We start from the raw sequence: 16,718 nt of genomic DNA, 5'->3' as shown, positions 1-16,718 counted from the left end.
TAATTATACAAAAATGTAAAGAGAATATTAATCACCCATGAAAATGAACGGGGTACTAATATATGCTACATGTGAATGAACCTTGGAAACGTTATGCTAAGTGAAAGAAGCCAGCCACAGAGGGTCTCAGGTTGTTGTATGATTCCACTGTTATGAAATATTCAGAAAAGGTAAATCCACAGAGACAGAAATTTAAAAGATGGTTGCCAGGGGCTGGAAGAAGAGGACAAAGTACTTAATGAGGGTTTTCTTTTAAAGAAATGAAAAGGTTTTAGAATTAGAGAGGGCAGTTGTACAACACTGTAAATGTACTAAATACCACTGAATTGTTCACACTTTAAAATGGTTTGGTTTATGTTACGTGAATTTCATTTTATTTTAAAAAATAAAAATACACAGAAGCCAGGCAGAAGAAACTGGAAACCACCACCAACCAAACCAGGACAATCTGAATGTCGGGATGATTCAGGGCAGGAATGGTTTATAACACATTAAATAACAAATAATAACCTAGGAGTCTATATTAGGGGAGAAATGGAGTGAATGAAAGATAACAGTAGCTCCAAAAGAAAAACAGGAGGTGGAAAAGCACTGCTGGAGACTGGGTAGAAAGACCAACGCTGGGTATCTAATAAGCACCTCCAACCAAGGTACAAAGCGGAACTCAGGACATCTCTTCCACAGCTGCTCCTCACCGGGCCCTCCCTGCCTCACCTTGTCATCACTGCCCTATCCCTGCTCAGGCCAAGCAGTAGAGGTCCCCTGGCTACTACTCCTTCTCCCAGACCTCTTCCAATCCATCAGCAGATCTGTGGGTCTATTTTCAAAATATATTTAGAATTGAACCATTTCTGTATTCTCCACTGAGACCGCCCTGGGACCAGCCAACATCAATCCCCATTGGCCTGAACTAGGACAACTTTTCACCATCAGTCTTCCTGTTCCTGCCCTAGTCCCCACAGTAGTCAAATTTCCACACAGCACTAAGCATAATTTCTGTAAAACAAAGCATGTGGGTATTTGCTCAAAATTATTTATAATGCATTCATTTGTCTTTTGCACTTTTCTTTATAGAACACAGTTCTCAAATATTTAAAATAGAAAAAAAAATTAATAAGACAAATCTGATGCTATCCATCCCACCTATCAGAAAAATAGTAAGTATTTTCTATGCCCTTGAAGTATTTTCTATGCCCCATCTGAGCCCCTGCTCCCCGAATCTTGGGCCTTATTTCTCTGTCCCCTTCTTTAGCTCTTGGAAGCATCCTGACCTTCCCCCCTCTTAAGGTACAGCACTACAGCCTCACCTCTGGGTCATTGCACTTGTTGGCCCCTGCCTGTAGGACTCTTCCCCCCACCCCCACCCTCAGGGTCTACCTAGCTGACTTCCTCCCTCCATAACTCAGGCACCTGCTCAAATGGATCATCCTAGAGCAGGCTGTATAAAATAATGCCCTCCTCATTCCCTGCCCCTTATCTTGCTTTATTTTTCTTCCCAGCACATTACCAAGCAGATGACACATTTGTTCATACCCTGTGTCCCCTGCAAACAGAATATAAGCTCCGCGGAACAAGGACCTGGTTGATTTTTTTACTATCAAACACAAGACTTCACTACCATACCTAGAACACCATCTGGTACACAGCTGCAGTGTGGCATAACTGGCCAGCACAGGGAGAGGTAGCGGGCAGCACAGTCATGTCCTCCAGCCTGGTGGATATCACCCCAGACCAGTCAGTGAGCTTCATAGATGGCTTTTTCCAAGAACAGAGAACAAGCCTATCACAGCTATAAAGGTTTTCACATGATAAATGGATTTATGGCACAGAAAGGAACTTAACAATCTACTGAGGGTGGGGTATAATTCAGGGGTAGAGTATTTGCCTAGCAGAGCAAGCCCTGGGTTCCATCCCCAACATGGCAAAAAAAAGAAGAAGAAAAAAAAAATCTATACATCCCTGCCAAATCTACTCCGTCCCCCAATCCCTTGGTGAGTGTAGTTGACAGAGAACACCCGGATGGGACTGCAAATCATTTCCACACATGTGATTTATGGACAGAGGATCAATGACGTTGGTGTCTTTCCTACAAAATACCACCTTTCAATTACCTTTAAGAAAGGGAGTAATGATGTCAATGAACTTGAGTCACCTAGAGGCAAGGCCACACAGCCACATATGCCAGCTCTCTCTGACTTGATGCTATTTTCTAAGTGCTCTTTCCCATTGGCTCAGAGACCACAAAACCAGATAACTGAATGAAGGGAGCCCAAGGGAATGGTTAATTAACAAAGTAGCTGTGCCCCTCAGAGTCACACAGAACAGCAACTTTCAGCCATGGCTGCACATAAGAATCACAGGGGGCGCTTTTTAAAATCTTTAAGCCAAACCACACCCAGACCCCATCAATGGTAATCTCTGAGCATGTGAGCCAGGCATGGGGTCTCTGGAAATGCCCCAGCTGAGTCTGTGCGAGCAGCTAACACTGAAAAGTACTCAACTAGAGAGAAGTTGGCAGCTGCACTTGTCTAAGAAGGCAGGGGAGCCGCTATGGTCTCCTTACCTCACCAAGGTGTCACTGCCGGCCCCTCCTGGGCTGTAATACAGCACATTCTCCAAGGACAGGGAGAATTTCAGCCCCTCTGCCTCCGAGATGTATAAATTAGTGCGGTTGTTACTGTGACTGACACACACGAACACCTGGTCCTCCGAGGCATCTGCGATGTAATATTCCTTAGGAATCAAAAGTCAAGAAATACACAAGTCAGAAAAATGATTACGCCCTGTGGGCTTTCTGTACACATGAAAGCAATGACTTCCAAAAGTCCCAGTGACTAATGTGGGCCTAGAGCCCAGAGAAAGCTCCCCAATCTTGGCAAACAAGCTCCGACAACTTTCCTCTGGAGAACCTGAGGCTGGTCTGCAGCTGGAGCAGACCCCTTGTTGGCAAATAAATGGAGCACAGAGAAAGAGCGGGCCTCTGAACTCCATAAGTGACCTAGAAACCTCTTTTCAGGTAATAAGGTCTCCTTCTTTATCCCAAGAGACCTTTCATCAGTATAAGGTACATTGTAGATTAATGTGCATTTCATTTCCTTTTATATTCCCTGAGGGGACAAAGGAAAGCAGAGCCCACAGAAACTAGCAAGGTGCTGATGAGACTGTTCTCCATTACGTAACCCCTGAACCACTAACCTTTCTCAAAATGAAATGTTAATGCCAAGGCCTCCCAATGTCACCACCTCCTCCCTGCAGTCACTAGCCCAACAGCCCCTGACACGCTGTGCTGGGCTTTCCTATCAATCCCTGTTATAATACTGCATGGTCGAGCACTACGACTATAATATATGGTTTCCTCATCTGCTCTATTCTTGGTCTCTCCAACCTCTACATTTCTACCAAATAGGACCCAAATCTATCCCCTTTGGGAACGGAGCCATCTGTAAGCAATACAGCAGGTACTTAATAAATAAAGGCTGTGCCCAAACTTCCCCCTGCTTCAGTACTAGCACACAAGGCCATTGACTCTGACTCCAACCCCTCTGCCAATCCTACTCCACTTCAAGCAAATTAAGGCTCCTGTTCAGTTCCACTTCAAACAGTGAAGTGGGAAACAAGAGACCAATATGCCCAAAGCACAGTGGCTCTCTCTAGAGACCACTCTGGAAAGTGACTTCAGGGAGCCTCCATAAAATACCCACCCAGCAGGACATCCTACCTAGGGTGTCTATAGGGAGGCAGTAAAGCCTTCTTCCCACCCTCCAGCAGACCTCACTCACATTAATAGGGTGTCTTGTGACAAACTGGGCTGCTCGCATGGGCTTCCGGCCAAAGGAGACCCAGAGCTGGACAGAAGACTGCTGTTGACTGCCCAGGAGACGCTGCCAAGGAAGAGGAGGAAAAAGTTAATTGTGCCAGATGATAGCTGCTCAAAACAAGTGACAAGGGAAACATGTCAGACCCCTCCAATTCCACTGAAAACACAAAATACAGACTGTACCTGAAAATTCCTATTTTTGCAATGCATGCTCTCACTGGATAGGCTACTTTATCCTGCACACCTGGACTATAATAGCTACTAGAAATAAATATTCCACAGATATTAGATGGCGTGGGCTTAGGGTGGGCCATGGGGCTGTGACACTCAGGAGGAGCAAGCGAAAGAGAGATGGAGACTGTTGTAAAATAAGGCCACGGTGCCAGCAGCCTGCAGCCTCCAAACCAGCCCGGGTGAGATCCATCCCATCATGCATAGTTTCCGACTCATATTTTTGGCATACAAGGATGCTTGAGTCACAAGATTAATTTACACCAAGACTTGAGGGAATCTTCATTGACTCTATTTTCCAATCTCTCAATACTTCTCATTAGGTATGGCCTTTGGGGAGAATATACATATTCTGTGGTAGAGGAGAATGATGAATCTCTGTGTTTCGGAGATTTCAACTCACTTCTAGAATCTTGGTAAATAAGCAATAGATTAAGAGGCTGCTCTACCACCTGAGGAAAACAGGAAATCTCTCCAGCCCTCTGTTTACCATCCATAAAATGAGTAGTTTACTTGGATCATAACTTCCCTGTGGATGGCTTTAAATGGTCCAGGAACCCCATAAATTATATATATTATACACACACATGTATATATATTACACACACACACACATATATATATGCACACACATATATACATATACACATATACATACACACATACATATATATACATACACACACACATATATATGATTTTTTTGCATATACACTCCTTTATTTTGCTACTTTCATCAGATTCTCAAAAGGGCCTATGCCTCAAAAAAGGATAAGAGCAGCCATAAAAACCTCTATGTGTTTGTTTGTTTCCAGCTCAAAAAAGTGTATGATCAAAAATTAAAGAAAATGCTGTATATCTATCAGGAGAGACACATGGTGGCACACTCTTATGTGGACGTAATCACACAAAAATGACCATTAAACTTACTGGAATTTGGGTTCCCCAGGCAGAGAGGTGACTTTGGCTTTATTTATTCTAAACTAGTTTGCTGTTTACTAACAATTTTAAGTTCCTACAGAGTCGGGAACATACCATCTTATCTGCAATATAACAACTGAGTACCCTACATTAGTGTATGGCCCATAAACACTACATGAGGATCAAGCTGAAAAACACAGTTATTTATAATTCACTGGGACAGTATAAATATTTCAAACAACCACTTGTTTGTTTTAAAGAAACCATGTAGAGAAGCATGAGACTGCATTTCAAAAACAGCACCCTGAAAAACATGTTCATAGCTTATATTGTGTATGAGGTGACATGAAATGATAAATCCATTAAATATATAAAAATAATAGCCAGTTGCGGTGGCACAGGCCTGTAATCCTAGTGACTCCAGAGGATGACGAAAGAGGATTTCAAGTTCAAGGCCAGTCTGGGCAACTTAGGAAGACCCTGCCTCAAAATTTAAAAAATAAATGAAATGACTAGAGATGTAGCTTAGTGGTAAAGTGCTCCTGGGTTTAAGGTCCATGGCCCCCACCAGGGAAAAAAAATGTAAAAACATATTACCTGAGTGAGAAAACAATATTGTTATATATATTGTTATATATAAATTCTAAAAGCCCTCATTAAATTAATAAAATTTAGTCATATCAGATGATTATTGTACATCATCCTACACATATATAAATCCTTAAGAATATATGAATATGCAAATACTAATGAAATATACATATTATACTTAGTATTTATTTTCACTACTTCCAATTCTACTGCTTAAAAAATTTCTCAGTGACAATCAGGCTCAACATGAGTTAAAAGTTCTTAATAATGACTTCTAGGAAGTCTGAGAATTGAGAATGTATATCTCAAAGCCAGTTTTACTTCTTAAATGCAAAAATCACAAACATAATACAATCAACAAAAAAAACCCTCAAAATTCATCCATCCCCTTACCTTCTGGGAGAATTATTCCTAAACCAGGACGATTCAGACTCACTCCCGAAAGCATCCTTAAAAAGTTATTGTATTATTTCACAGTTACCAAGAAAAACATTAGCAACTACACTATGACAAACTACTGACTATAAGTTGTAAGCCTTGATTCTTTTCTTAATAAACATCATGGTTAGATTTGGAATGTTCCCCCAAATGCTCTTGTGTTGAAGGATTGGTCCCTAAAGCAGCCATGTTCAGAGGTAGACCTTTAGGGGAGTGAGTGGGCATGAGAGCTCTCACCTCACCAGTGGATTAATCTAGTGATGGACTCCTGGGAGGTGGTGGAAACTACAGGAAGTGGACCTAGCTGAAGGGAGACTATATCTTGCCTCCAGCCCCTCTCTCTCTATTTGCTTCCTGGCTGTCATGAAGTGAGCAGCTTTTCTCCTCCACTCCCTCCTGCCATGTTTCCGCCCTGCCACAGGCCTAAAAGCAATGGAGGCAGATGACCATGGTCTGAAAACTCTAAAACCATGAGCCAGAATACAAGGGGTCACCAGCCTACAGCTCTTATGCATCCTTCCAGCCATCTGTGCCATCCCCCACAGGCATGGTTACATAGTGACTCTGCTGTGCTTACCCCCGACACCCAGTGTCCCTTTCCTCATGGACAAGAAGTTCCCCTGATTGCTACCCAGAATAAAATACCACAGTTCTCTACTTTGTGTGCAGCTGGGCATGGTCATATGACTAAGTACTGGTCACTAAGATGCAACTTGAAGGGCCATACTGCATCTCTAGGAAGGCTGTTGGAGAGGACTTATCATCTGGAAGAGGTACTACTTGGCCTTTTTATCCCTCCTTATTCTTCATAACTGATAAAAGCCCAGGGGATATCTTGAGGATGGAAATCATTACTCAGGATGGTGGAAAGGAAAGACAGAAGCCTGGGTTCCTGGGACACCAGCCCTAGCCTGCCTCCCCAAGCAGCACTAAAAACTGAATATAAGTTACTTTATTTCTAGTCTGTTATCAGTCACCAAACACAATTCCAAAGTGATGCACGCAATCTAACTGTCACACACAAACTGGGTCTTGATATAAAAACCGTGGTAAAACTTTTCCCATGAATAGTGTACCTTACTGCTCCATGACCACACTTTTTTCATTAAGGTGTATATCTTAGACATTTAAGAGATACTCGGGGCATATTAGGTTATTTGCAGAAGTGCTCTTCAAAGAACAAACTCACATATTTTACCAGTTTTAGAACTGCACAATGCTATCTGCAGGATACATTCCTTGAAGAATACCTAGGTCAAAACTTTTTATTTTTGACAGATATCACAAAATGGCCCTATTAAAAGGTTGTGCTGGTTAATATATCCACCAGCACACACTTCCATAAACAACTAGGAATTATTTGAATGTGTTTATCTAAGTCAATCTTACAGGGTCTGAGAACTTATAAGACTTTTTAACTTAATTAATTTTAAAAATGTTTTAATTAATAAATTTTAGTTTAGGTTCTGATGATTAAAAATAAACTAATACAAGTATCTGAATAACCTAGATTTATATTTAAGATTATATCACTAGCAAAAAGAACTAAGGATCAAGAAGAAGAAAAGAGAAAGTAAATAAATAACACATTCTTATCAATATGAAGGCCTAAGAATATTGCAGTGAGCTATTCAACCTAAAGAGTAAGCTGGGAAAACTGGTGAAAGAAATGAGGTGTCCCAAGGCATGTGGTGGCACAGGGACAACAGTTCCCAAGCACCTGAGCCCTGGCTTAACATTTAGTTCCACATTCTCCTTTAAAGTTTCAGTGAAACCTCATCATTCACATGAATGTTGTTTACACTGAACATCATGAATAAAACATGGAAACCAGGCGTGGTGGTGGGACCTGTAGGTCTTCAGCTACAAGCTGACACAGGTAATCACTTGAGCCCAGGAGTTTAAGACCAGCCTGGGCAACATAGAGAGACTCCATCTCAAAACATAATAAAAACATGGATAAAATATAACATTTGGGATTTTCTTTAAAATATCCTAAAGAAAACAGTAAGAAGCAAGTAGACAGCTAAAGAGATTGGCTAGTATAGGTCATATTGGAACTGGATAAGGGCCCATGGGTTGGTCATAATATTATTAACTGTTCTTTTGTCAGGCTTGGAAAGGGTCCATAATAAAGTTAGTTGGGCACAATGGCTCATACCTGTAATCCCAGCAACATAGGAGGCTGAGGCAGGAGGATCACAAGTTCAAGGCCAGCTTCAGCCATTTAGCATTTTTTTTAAAGTCTGGGAATATATATATTTTATATTTATATTTATATATATATATATATATATATATATATATATATATATATATATATATATATTTATATTTATATTTTTATATATATATATATATATATTTTTTTTTTTTTTTAAAGGTCTGGGAATATAGCTCAGTGGTACAGCACCCCAGGGGTTGATTCCCAGGTGATAAATGGAAGCATTTCTGAAATGGCAGACTAAAGAAACTAAAGAACTCTAAAATCAGCTCACCTGTAAATGCAAGAAAAACACTGCCAAAAATTCTCAGAATCAACTTTTTCAAGATTTCTGAAAATCAAATAAAGGTTTGCAAAAATCCAAGGAGCAGTTGTTCCACAATGCCAGAATCTTGGCAAGAATGGCCAACTTTGCCATGTTTTCACTTGCTCTGATCCCTTCCCCTCCTTCTAGCACCTAGGTTGCCTTGGAAACACACAGCCTCACAACCACAATGGCCGTGGAAACCAGCAGCCTCACTACTGGAGCGAACAGAACAGGTCTGCAGTTCCCCAAAACCCCACAGTTCCTAACTAAGCTGTCCCTACTGCGCCTGTCTGATGACTCACAGAAAAGCCACTTCTCAGGCCTCATCTTTAATAACCTGACTCAGCTCAAGGTACAAACAGCCCTATTGCCAGGTTTCTATGGAAAACAATGGCTCACAACTTCCAGGGGCAGCATTAGCCACTGGGGTGAAACTGAGTTAAGCTTTTAAGGAAAAACTGAGGAAGATAAGAAAAACTGTGTTTGATAAGCTCCCCAAGATTCCTGAGAATCTAAAAGGTCAAGCACATCAGAGCCACAAGTACCACTTAGGAAAGAACTGGAAAGGGTCTAACCTCTTACTTCCAGCTAGCATTGAAACTCTGCACAGGCAGCTCTGGGAACTGTCTTCTGCCAAGGCATTGAAGACTTCCCCCAACACAAACCCAGAGGCCCTAAAGAAAGGCTGAAGGACTTATTCATTTAAAACATTTAAGGAAATCTGACATATCATTAGCTGACTGCTAAACTACATTATCAGACACTTCAGTGGCTACATGTGATCAATAATGTAGACTTTACAGAAGCAGAGCAGAAAACTCACTGAACAAAAAAACTATAACAACAAGCAGCAACAACAATAACAAAAAAAAAAAAAAAAAAACCCTGAACAGTGGGTATTTTTATATGAGAAGCATTTAAAATGGTCAATTTTTGACCAAAAAAATTACAAGGCAACCAAAGAAACAGCCAAGAGTAGCCCATTCACAAGAGAAAAGAGTAGTCAATAGAAACTATCCTTGAGAAAGCCTAGATATAAGACTTAGCAAACAAAACATTTTAATCAGCTACCATAAGTATGTTCAAAGAACTAAAGGACATTATGTATAAAGAATTCAAGGAAAGTATGGAAACAATGACTCATCAAATAGAGAATATTAATAAGTAAATACAGTTATTTAAAAAGGAAACAAACTCTGGAGTTGAAAAGGATAACTCAAAAAAATTTTCACTAGTGGGGCTCAACAACATATCTGAACTGGCAGGAAAGCAAACAGCATTGACTTTAAGAGCTGTCAATTGTGATGATTCATTCATCAGAGCAGAGGAGAGAAAAAAATAATTTTAAAAATGAACAGAGCCTAGGAGACCTCCTTAAGAAAATAATCATTTATAATGGAGTCAAAATAATGAAATCCTTGGGAAAAAATTATAACAGAAGTCCAAGGCTCCTATACTGAAAACTTAGAAAATACAGTTGAAAGAAATTAAAGATCAAACAAATGGAAAGGTACCCTTTGTTCTTGCATTAGAAAACAGTATTATTAAGAATAGCAATACTCTCCAAATTGATCCACAGAATCAGCGCACTGCCTGTCAAAATCCCATCTGCTTTTCTTTGCAAAAATTGACAAGCTGATCTTAAAATACTATGGAAACACAAGAAACCCAGAATAGCCAGTGCAAACTCAAGAAAGAACAAAGTCGAAGGCTCACAGCCTCCACATTTAAAACTTACAGACCTACAGAAATCAAGGCAGTGTAATGCTGGCATAAGGACAGTCATTTAGATCAAAGGAACAGCATTAGCAGTTCAGAAATAAATCCTTATGTTCATGATCAATTAATTTTCAAGAAAGAGGCCAAGACAGTTTAAAGGGAACAGTATAGTCTTTAAAACAATTGGTGCTAGGACAATTAGTTATTCACATATTTTAAAAAAATGATGAGCACCTACTTCACACTATATAGAAAATTAATTAAAAATAAATTATAGACATCTACAGGGGCTAAAATATAAACATCTAAAAGGAATCTCCATGACTTTGGATTAGGTAATAGTTTATCAGATAAAACATCAATAGCACAACAAATGTTAAAAAATTGGGCTTTAACAAAATTAAGAATTTCTGTGCTGGAAAGGAAACTATCACAAAAAAGTGAAAAGACAACTCGTAGAGTGACAGAAAATATTAGCAAACTGTGTACTTATATGTAAAATAAAGAAATAACTCAACAATAAAAAGACAAGAAACTCAATTTAAAAATAGACAAGGGTTTTGAACAGACATTTGTCCAAGGAACATACATATATGGCCAAAAGGTAAATGAAAAATATGCTTAATGTGATTAGCCGTCTGGAATTGTAAATGAAAACCATAATGAGATATTGCTTCACCCTTACTAAGATGGCCGTGATCAAAAAGGCAGACAATAACAAGTGTTGGCAAGGATGTGGAGAAACTGGAACCCTCTCCATTGCTGGTGGGAATGTAAAATGGTGTGATCACTTTGGAGTACAGTTTCGTTTCTCATGAAGTTAAAGAGAATTACCATATAACCCAAGGATTCTGCTTGCTAGGTACATGTCCAGTAGAACAAAAATGTACCCCCACACAAATTGCACATAAATGTTCCCAGCAATACCACTCACAATAGCCCCAAATTAGAAACAACCCAAATGGTTACCAATTCATGTGTAGATAAATAAAATGTGTTATACCATTCAGTTACTTATAATGATTGAAGTAACTGGGTATGGTGGCACATGCTTGTAATCCCAGCATTTCAGGAGGCTGAGGCAGAAGAATCTCAAGTTCAAGGTCAGCCTCAGCAACTTAGTGAGACCCTCAGCAACTTGGTGAGACCTACCCCAAAATAAAAAATTAAAAGGGGTGGGGATGTATCTCAGTGGACGCTAGGGTTCAATCCCTAGAACAACAACAACAAAGATTAAAGTGGTCTATGCTACAACATTGATGAAAGAAACTAGTCACCAAAACTTCACAAATGGCAAATCTACAGATAGAAAATAAGTTAGTGGTTGTCAATGGCTGGGAGATATCACAGGGTATGGAGTTTCTTTTGGAGGTGATAAAAATACTTAGAATTAGTAGTAATAATCATCGTCCAATCTTATAAATAAACTAAAAATCATTCAACTTTAAACTTAAAAAGGCAGAATTTTATGATATATAAATTATATCTCAATACAGGTGATATAACAAATTGATATTAATTTCAAATGTATTGCTATTATAGTTTTATTTTTAATCTCTTTGGATTTAATTGTCATATAAGACAATTAAAAGAGCCATATGCATTAGGTGCTTATACCTGGCTTTATAGGTGCGTATATTTAAATAATATCACAATTCAAATAATATGTCAATACTTAATTTTGGTCCATTATCCTAAAACTCATACCCCGTTTTGATCAGAACCCTAAGGCAGTTACTAAACTTTTCTGTTATCTCTGATCAACATTAGAGACTTTAACTTAGAATAAGGATTAGAAATGAGTTTCAACAGTAACAATAGTGGTTGGCTAGCCAGAATCATGAAAATACAAATGGATTCTCACTTGGGAGATCAGTGGCATCTAAGATATTTGAATGGCCTTAATATTCTAAAGACACCACCCTGACATTATCAGGCATGACAATTTAAGGTGTGCAACATGAACTGTATCTGTATGTTTGTCAAGACCTTGGATTCTGGTTGCCTGATGCCTGCTGAAAGGGTAACCGACAACAGGTGTTAGCAGACTGTATCTCTAAAGGTCCAATAGTAGATAATTTAAGCTTTGTGGGTCATATTGCCTGTTCAGTTCTGTCACTGGGGCGTGAAAGCATAAGCAAATAAATATGGCTAAGTTCCAATAAAACTTTATTAACAAAAGCAGGTGGTAGGCCATCACTGGTCAGTGACTGCTCTAGAACACAGAGTCTGCATCATGTAAGGTATGAGGCTACATCACCTAAAAGGACAGGAGACGTCAACAAACCCACAGGTCATGTCCTTGTTAACTGATACACATCTGTGCAAGAAATGCCCAAGTCTGGCTTGCTCCATCATCCAATCATAAGATGGCAAATTAGCAGCTAATCCTCACCCAACTCAACCTCTTGGGCAACTACCATTACCTACCAGAAAGAACCTAACAGTTGTTTATTATTCAATTAACAGATCACAAAGTTACCTCATTGTTTCTTTAATGGCCCTATCATTCTGATGGAATAAAAATTAAACTTGGGATAAGAAAATTAGAGGGCATCAGATAAAAAGCACATGTAAAGACAGAGCAGGGAAACAGAGCACCAGGAGATTCTAAAGACCTGGGCACCAGACCCAGTTTCCAGAGCCCAGGTGGCTGTCTCCAGGTGGACTTAAAAAGTAACTTGAAAAGGACTATAATTCATGGCACTGGAGGGAAGCAGCTATCCATTGTGACTAACCCCAAACCAACCATCTGAGATTGTAAAATTAGTTCCTTGATTTTCCAAATTTGATGTGAATCTGTTTAACATTCCCCAGTAGAAATTCCCTAAACCCACAGAGCCTTGGAGGTAAGCAGACCCTAGATAAAGTTCCACTTGGAAGCTTCAGCACTCCTTTGGGAAAGTTAACCCACGGAGGCCAACTCTGTTTATCCTTGTGCTTTAGCAGTCCACTAGAAAACTCCATTTCATTGCCCACTGCCAGTTGTTACTTCTCCCATCAATTCATCCTTTGAGAAATGTTCTGTTGGCATTGTAATTGACTATTGTGTGAACTTTCTATTTACAGAAGGCCTCAGGACAGAATGTCTCAAACTTTGGTGACTCAAACTTTGGGATACTTGGGGGGAAAGTGCATGTGGGCCCTGCAATCTGCATTTGTAACCACTGTTCCTGTGTGATGCTGCTGCAGGTGCTCTAAGAAACACTTGCCCTTAGTGGCCTAGCATATCATACTCAAGCTACACTACTGCCCTTGGAACCTGGAGGCCTGTCCACATCCAGGAGAGAGAGGCCAACACATTACAACCACTTTGCTATCAGCAGCAGATAAATAAACCATACAGAATTGACAACAGACTTTCAAGTACCAGTAACATAATACCACCCACCAAAGTAAAAACAAAAATCTACCAGTCTATGCTTTTTAAGTTAGGTAGACAAGGTGGCCTTCATTCCATTCTACTGCATATCTGCTGTGTACCAAGTGTTGTGCAAGACATTGGGCACTGTATCAGAGATGATCAGAACAGCAAAATAGACAAGACCCCTGATTTGACCAGGAGCAATAAAACCTCGCCACAGGTACTCTATAAGTCAGCTAGATCCGCAGAACAGACATAGATGTTAGATTGGAATGGAAGACCCAAAAGGCTCCAAAAGAGATTTAACTTTAAACCCTTAGGTGTGAGATCAGGAAATAACAGGGTGACAGAAATGCACAACAGCTCTTCTGCCCAGGCCTAACCCAGGCGAAAAGGAAGACAAACCAGGGGATCACAGGGTGCTATGTCTTAGGATTAAGAAATTAAAACCATATAATAACTCTAGGTTCAAGGAACTCACAGAAAGGCTTATGACCACTGGAGACAGCATTTTAGATGGTACTGGAACTCAAGACTGCCCAAGGAGGTCTCAAGGCCAATGGTTGGACCTGTTTTCCACCTGATAATGCCCATCAGCTATCCTTGCACAAGGCAATTCAAGCATCTTATGTTCTTGGGCTGCTGTGTGTGTGTTTGTGTGTGTGTGTGTGTGTGTGTGTGTGTGTGTGTATGCGTGGACATACCCACCCACAAGAGAGAGACAAGAAAAATGGAGAGAAGCAGACAGGGCAGGAAGGGAGTGATGCAATGTCTATTGGTCAATGCAAACAGTCTAAAAGAAGAAAAATTGTCAGTTTATTCTTTTTTTAACTTGGTACTAGGTACTGAACCCAGGGGTGCTTTTCCACTGAGCTACATCCCCAAACCTTTTAACTTTTTGAGACAGTCTCCCTAAGTTGCCAGGTTTGGCCTCGATCTTGAGATCCTCCTACATCAGCCTCCCAAGTAGCTGGGATTACAAGCATGCACATGGCACCTAATGGTTTTTTTGTTTTTGTTTTTGTTTTGCAGCACCAGGGAGTGAACCCAGGGCCTCACGCACACTAGGCAAGCACTGAGCAACAACCCTAGCCCTAATTCAGTGGTTTTAAAAAAATGTTTTGCAGGGGACGTAGTGGGGAATGCCTCCTGCCTTTATCACCCACACCTTGTCTTACTATCCTTGCCTTCCTCCCTGCTTTCTTGCTGGGGAGGCCCCCCTCTCTACCATTGATCCTACCAAGAGGGTTGACCTTGGTAGGATCTATGAAACCATACCACTTCTGCATGGCCTGCTACTAATTACAGAAATAAATGAGAACCTGGAGGAAAGCATTACATCTGATTTCAGTCCCTAAGGTCAACAGTGACAGAAAGCAGGGCAACGTCCCAGGTACCAGAGGGCTTCAACAGAGCCTGACTCAGAGAAAAAATGGTTGCTATTAAGAAAGCAAGCCTACAGTGCCCAGGCTGGTGGCCCAACATACTCTTGGCAGAGTCTGGCTTTTTCCTTTACACCAGGGCAATAAAAGAGTGAACTTGATATAGTTGCACAGCAAGTCCTGTTAAATAATCAACTCTGCTTTTAAATGAGCAAGCCCTCCATTTCAGCATCTGGCTCCAACACATCAAATCAAGGGGAAGATTTTCCCAAAGGCTGAGAGTTAAGCTACTTACTGACAGCTGGAAGCTTAATTACTGCTTTTCTTTGAGCATTAACTCCCACTAGCCAATGACTACACATCCTATTAGCCATGTAAATGAACGTGTCGAAAAAATCTCAAAGAAATTGGTCTAAATTTGAAGGAAATAAGGCAGTGGGATTAAGAGAAAAAAAGCCACTGAGCTCCACCCCCTCCTTTCTGTGTTCTTTTCACCGGGATTTCAAAACATGTCTTTGTCAAGGAGGCTTGGCTTCCAGGAGAGGACCAAATTCCTAAAGCCTGGAGACACTTGGAGTGCTTGTCCTCGACGACTCCACTCCTCAGACCTCCCAGCACCTCCAAGCCCTTTGGAGACATTTGTCAATGTCCACAGTCCTTCAGCCAAGCTACCCTAAGCATGTGAGCCAATCTCTGCTCATGCAAACTCACCTTTTTGCCTACAGAATTCCAAACCTCGCTAAGGAAATTCAAAAGGAGTTTATTCTGAAGGCATTCAACTTACCGCCACCTTTGTAGCAAACATGTACTTGTCCCGAAGCTGAAAGTCTCTCACTTCCTCAAGGATCACTTCCTGGTTTTCCCGGGACTGAAAGAAGTCTGTACTTCGAAAAACTGTGGAGTAACCAGAGGGTTCATGTCGTTCCACGTAGATGGTGTTTGGCTTGTCATAGGGGTCGATTCCCCTGAGGGGAAAAAAGGTGTTATCATTTTCATATTTAATCATTGAAGGCATGGAGGTTTTGCCATGCAATCAACTAGAATCTAGGGCGACCATTTGTTGCAAGCAACAAATGATACTCTCTGTGCCTCTAATATATCCCTTTGTTCCTTGGCTCGGCATAGAGGGAGAGGACTTGCCATCTGCAAAGTGTTCTGTGTCGCTACCATTGTTTCCAAAGCATCCTGGGTTTAGTTAGCTCAAGGCAAGCTCTCACCCTGCTCATGAAAAACAAAAAGAAGGAATAGCATAAGGTGGAGTATTTCAGAATAAACAAACTATGGATTGCTTGAGGTTGTCAGCAAGTTTCTAGCCTCAAGTTAAGAACCTCTGAGGAATGAAGGAGAGTTTTCCCAAGATGCTACATCCTCAGAAGATGCAGCATTAGAGGAAACCACATTAGCAATCTCTGAACCTGCTCTGTCCCATGGTCCCTGTCCTTTCTGGCTCCCCACTGACGTCACTGATTCACACCATCTGGAGTCAACCTACCAGTGCATTTCAACTCCAGCAAGGTGCCTTTGCAAGCCTTCTCTCATACACACTGATATCCTTGATGTCCTTCAAAGGGGAGGCCTCTGTGCTTCTGCAAACACAACACCCTGTGTAGAAGTACCCTCAGCATACACTCTAATCCCCCCACTAAATCCTACTCTCCTCCAAGATCAAGTTCAAAGCTCCTTCTTCCCAGAATCTTTCTCCTACTGCTCCCTTCTCTTCTCCC

The 16,718-nt window shown here is 40.8% G+C and overlaps 1 protein-coding gene across 1 annotated transcript in view; it reads right to left on the bottom strand.

Annotated features, from left to right (window-relative positions):
* The window catches only part of Sorl1 (sortilin related receptor 1), a 163,049-nt gene that overhangs the window by 106,981 nt on the left and 39,350 nt on the right, over positions 1-16,718 (bottom strand). Inside the window, exons 6-8 of the mRNA XM_027930487.3 lie at positions 15,779-15,959; positions 3,780-3,881; positions 2,564-2,733 (exon numbers count right to left, since the gene is read on the bottom strand). Coding sequence (XP_027786288.3) covers positions 2,564-2,733; positions 3,780-3,881; positions 15,779-15,959 — 453 coding nt within the window. The remainder of the gene's footprint in view (positions 1-2,563; positions 2,734-3,779; positions 3,882-15,778; positions 15,960-16,718) is intronic.

This window comes from Marmota flaviventris, chromosome 9, assembly GCF_047511675.1.
Source record: "Marmota flaviventris isolate mMarFla1 chromosome 9, mMarFla1.hap1, whole genome shotgun sequence".
NCBI classification, from domain to species: domain Eukaryota; kingdom Metazoa; phylum Chordata; class Mammalia; order Rodentia; family Sciuridae; genus Marmota; species Marmota flaviventris.
Note: the sequence above shows the minus strand (reverse complement) of the source record. Positions and strands in the feature narration are given on the sequence as shown.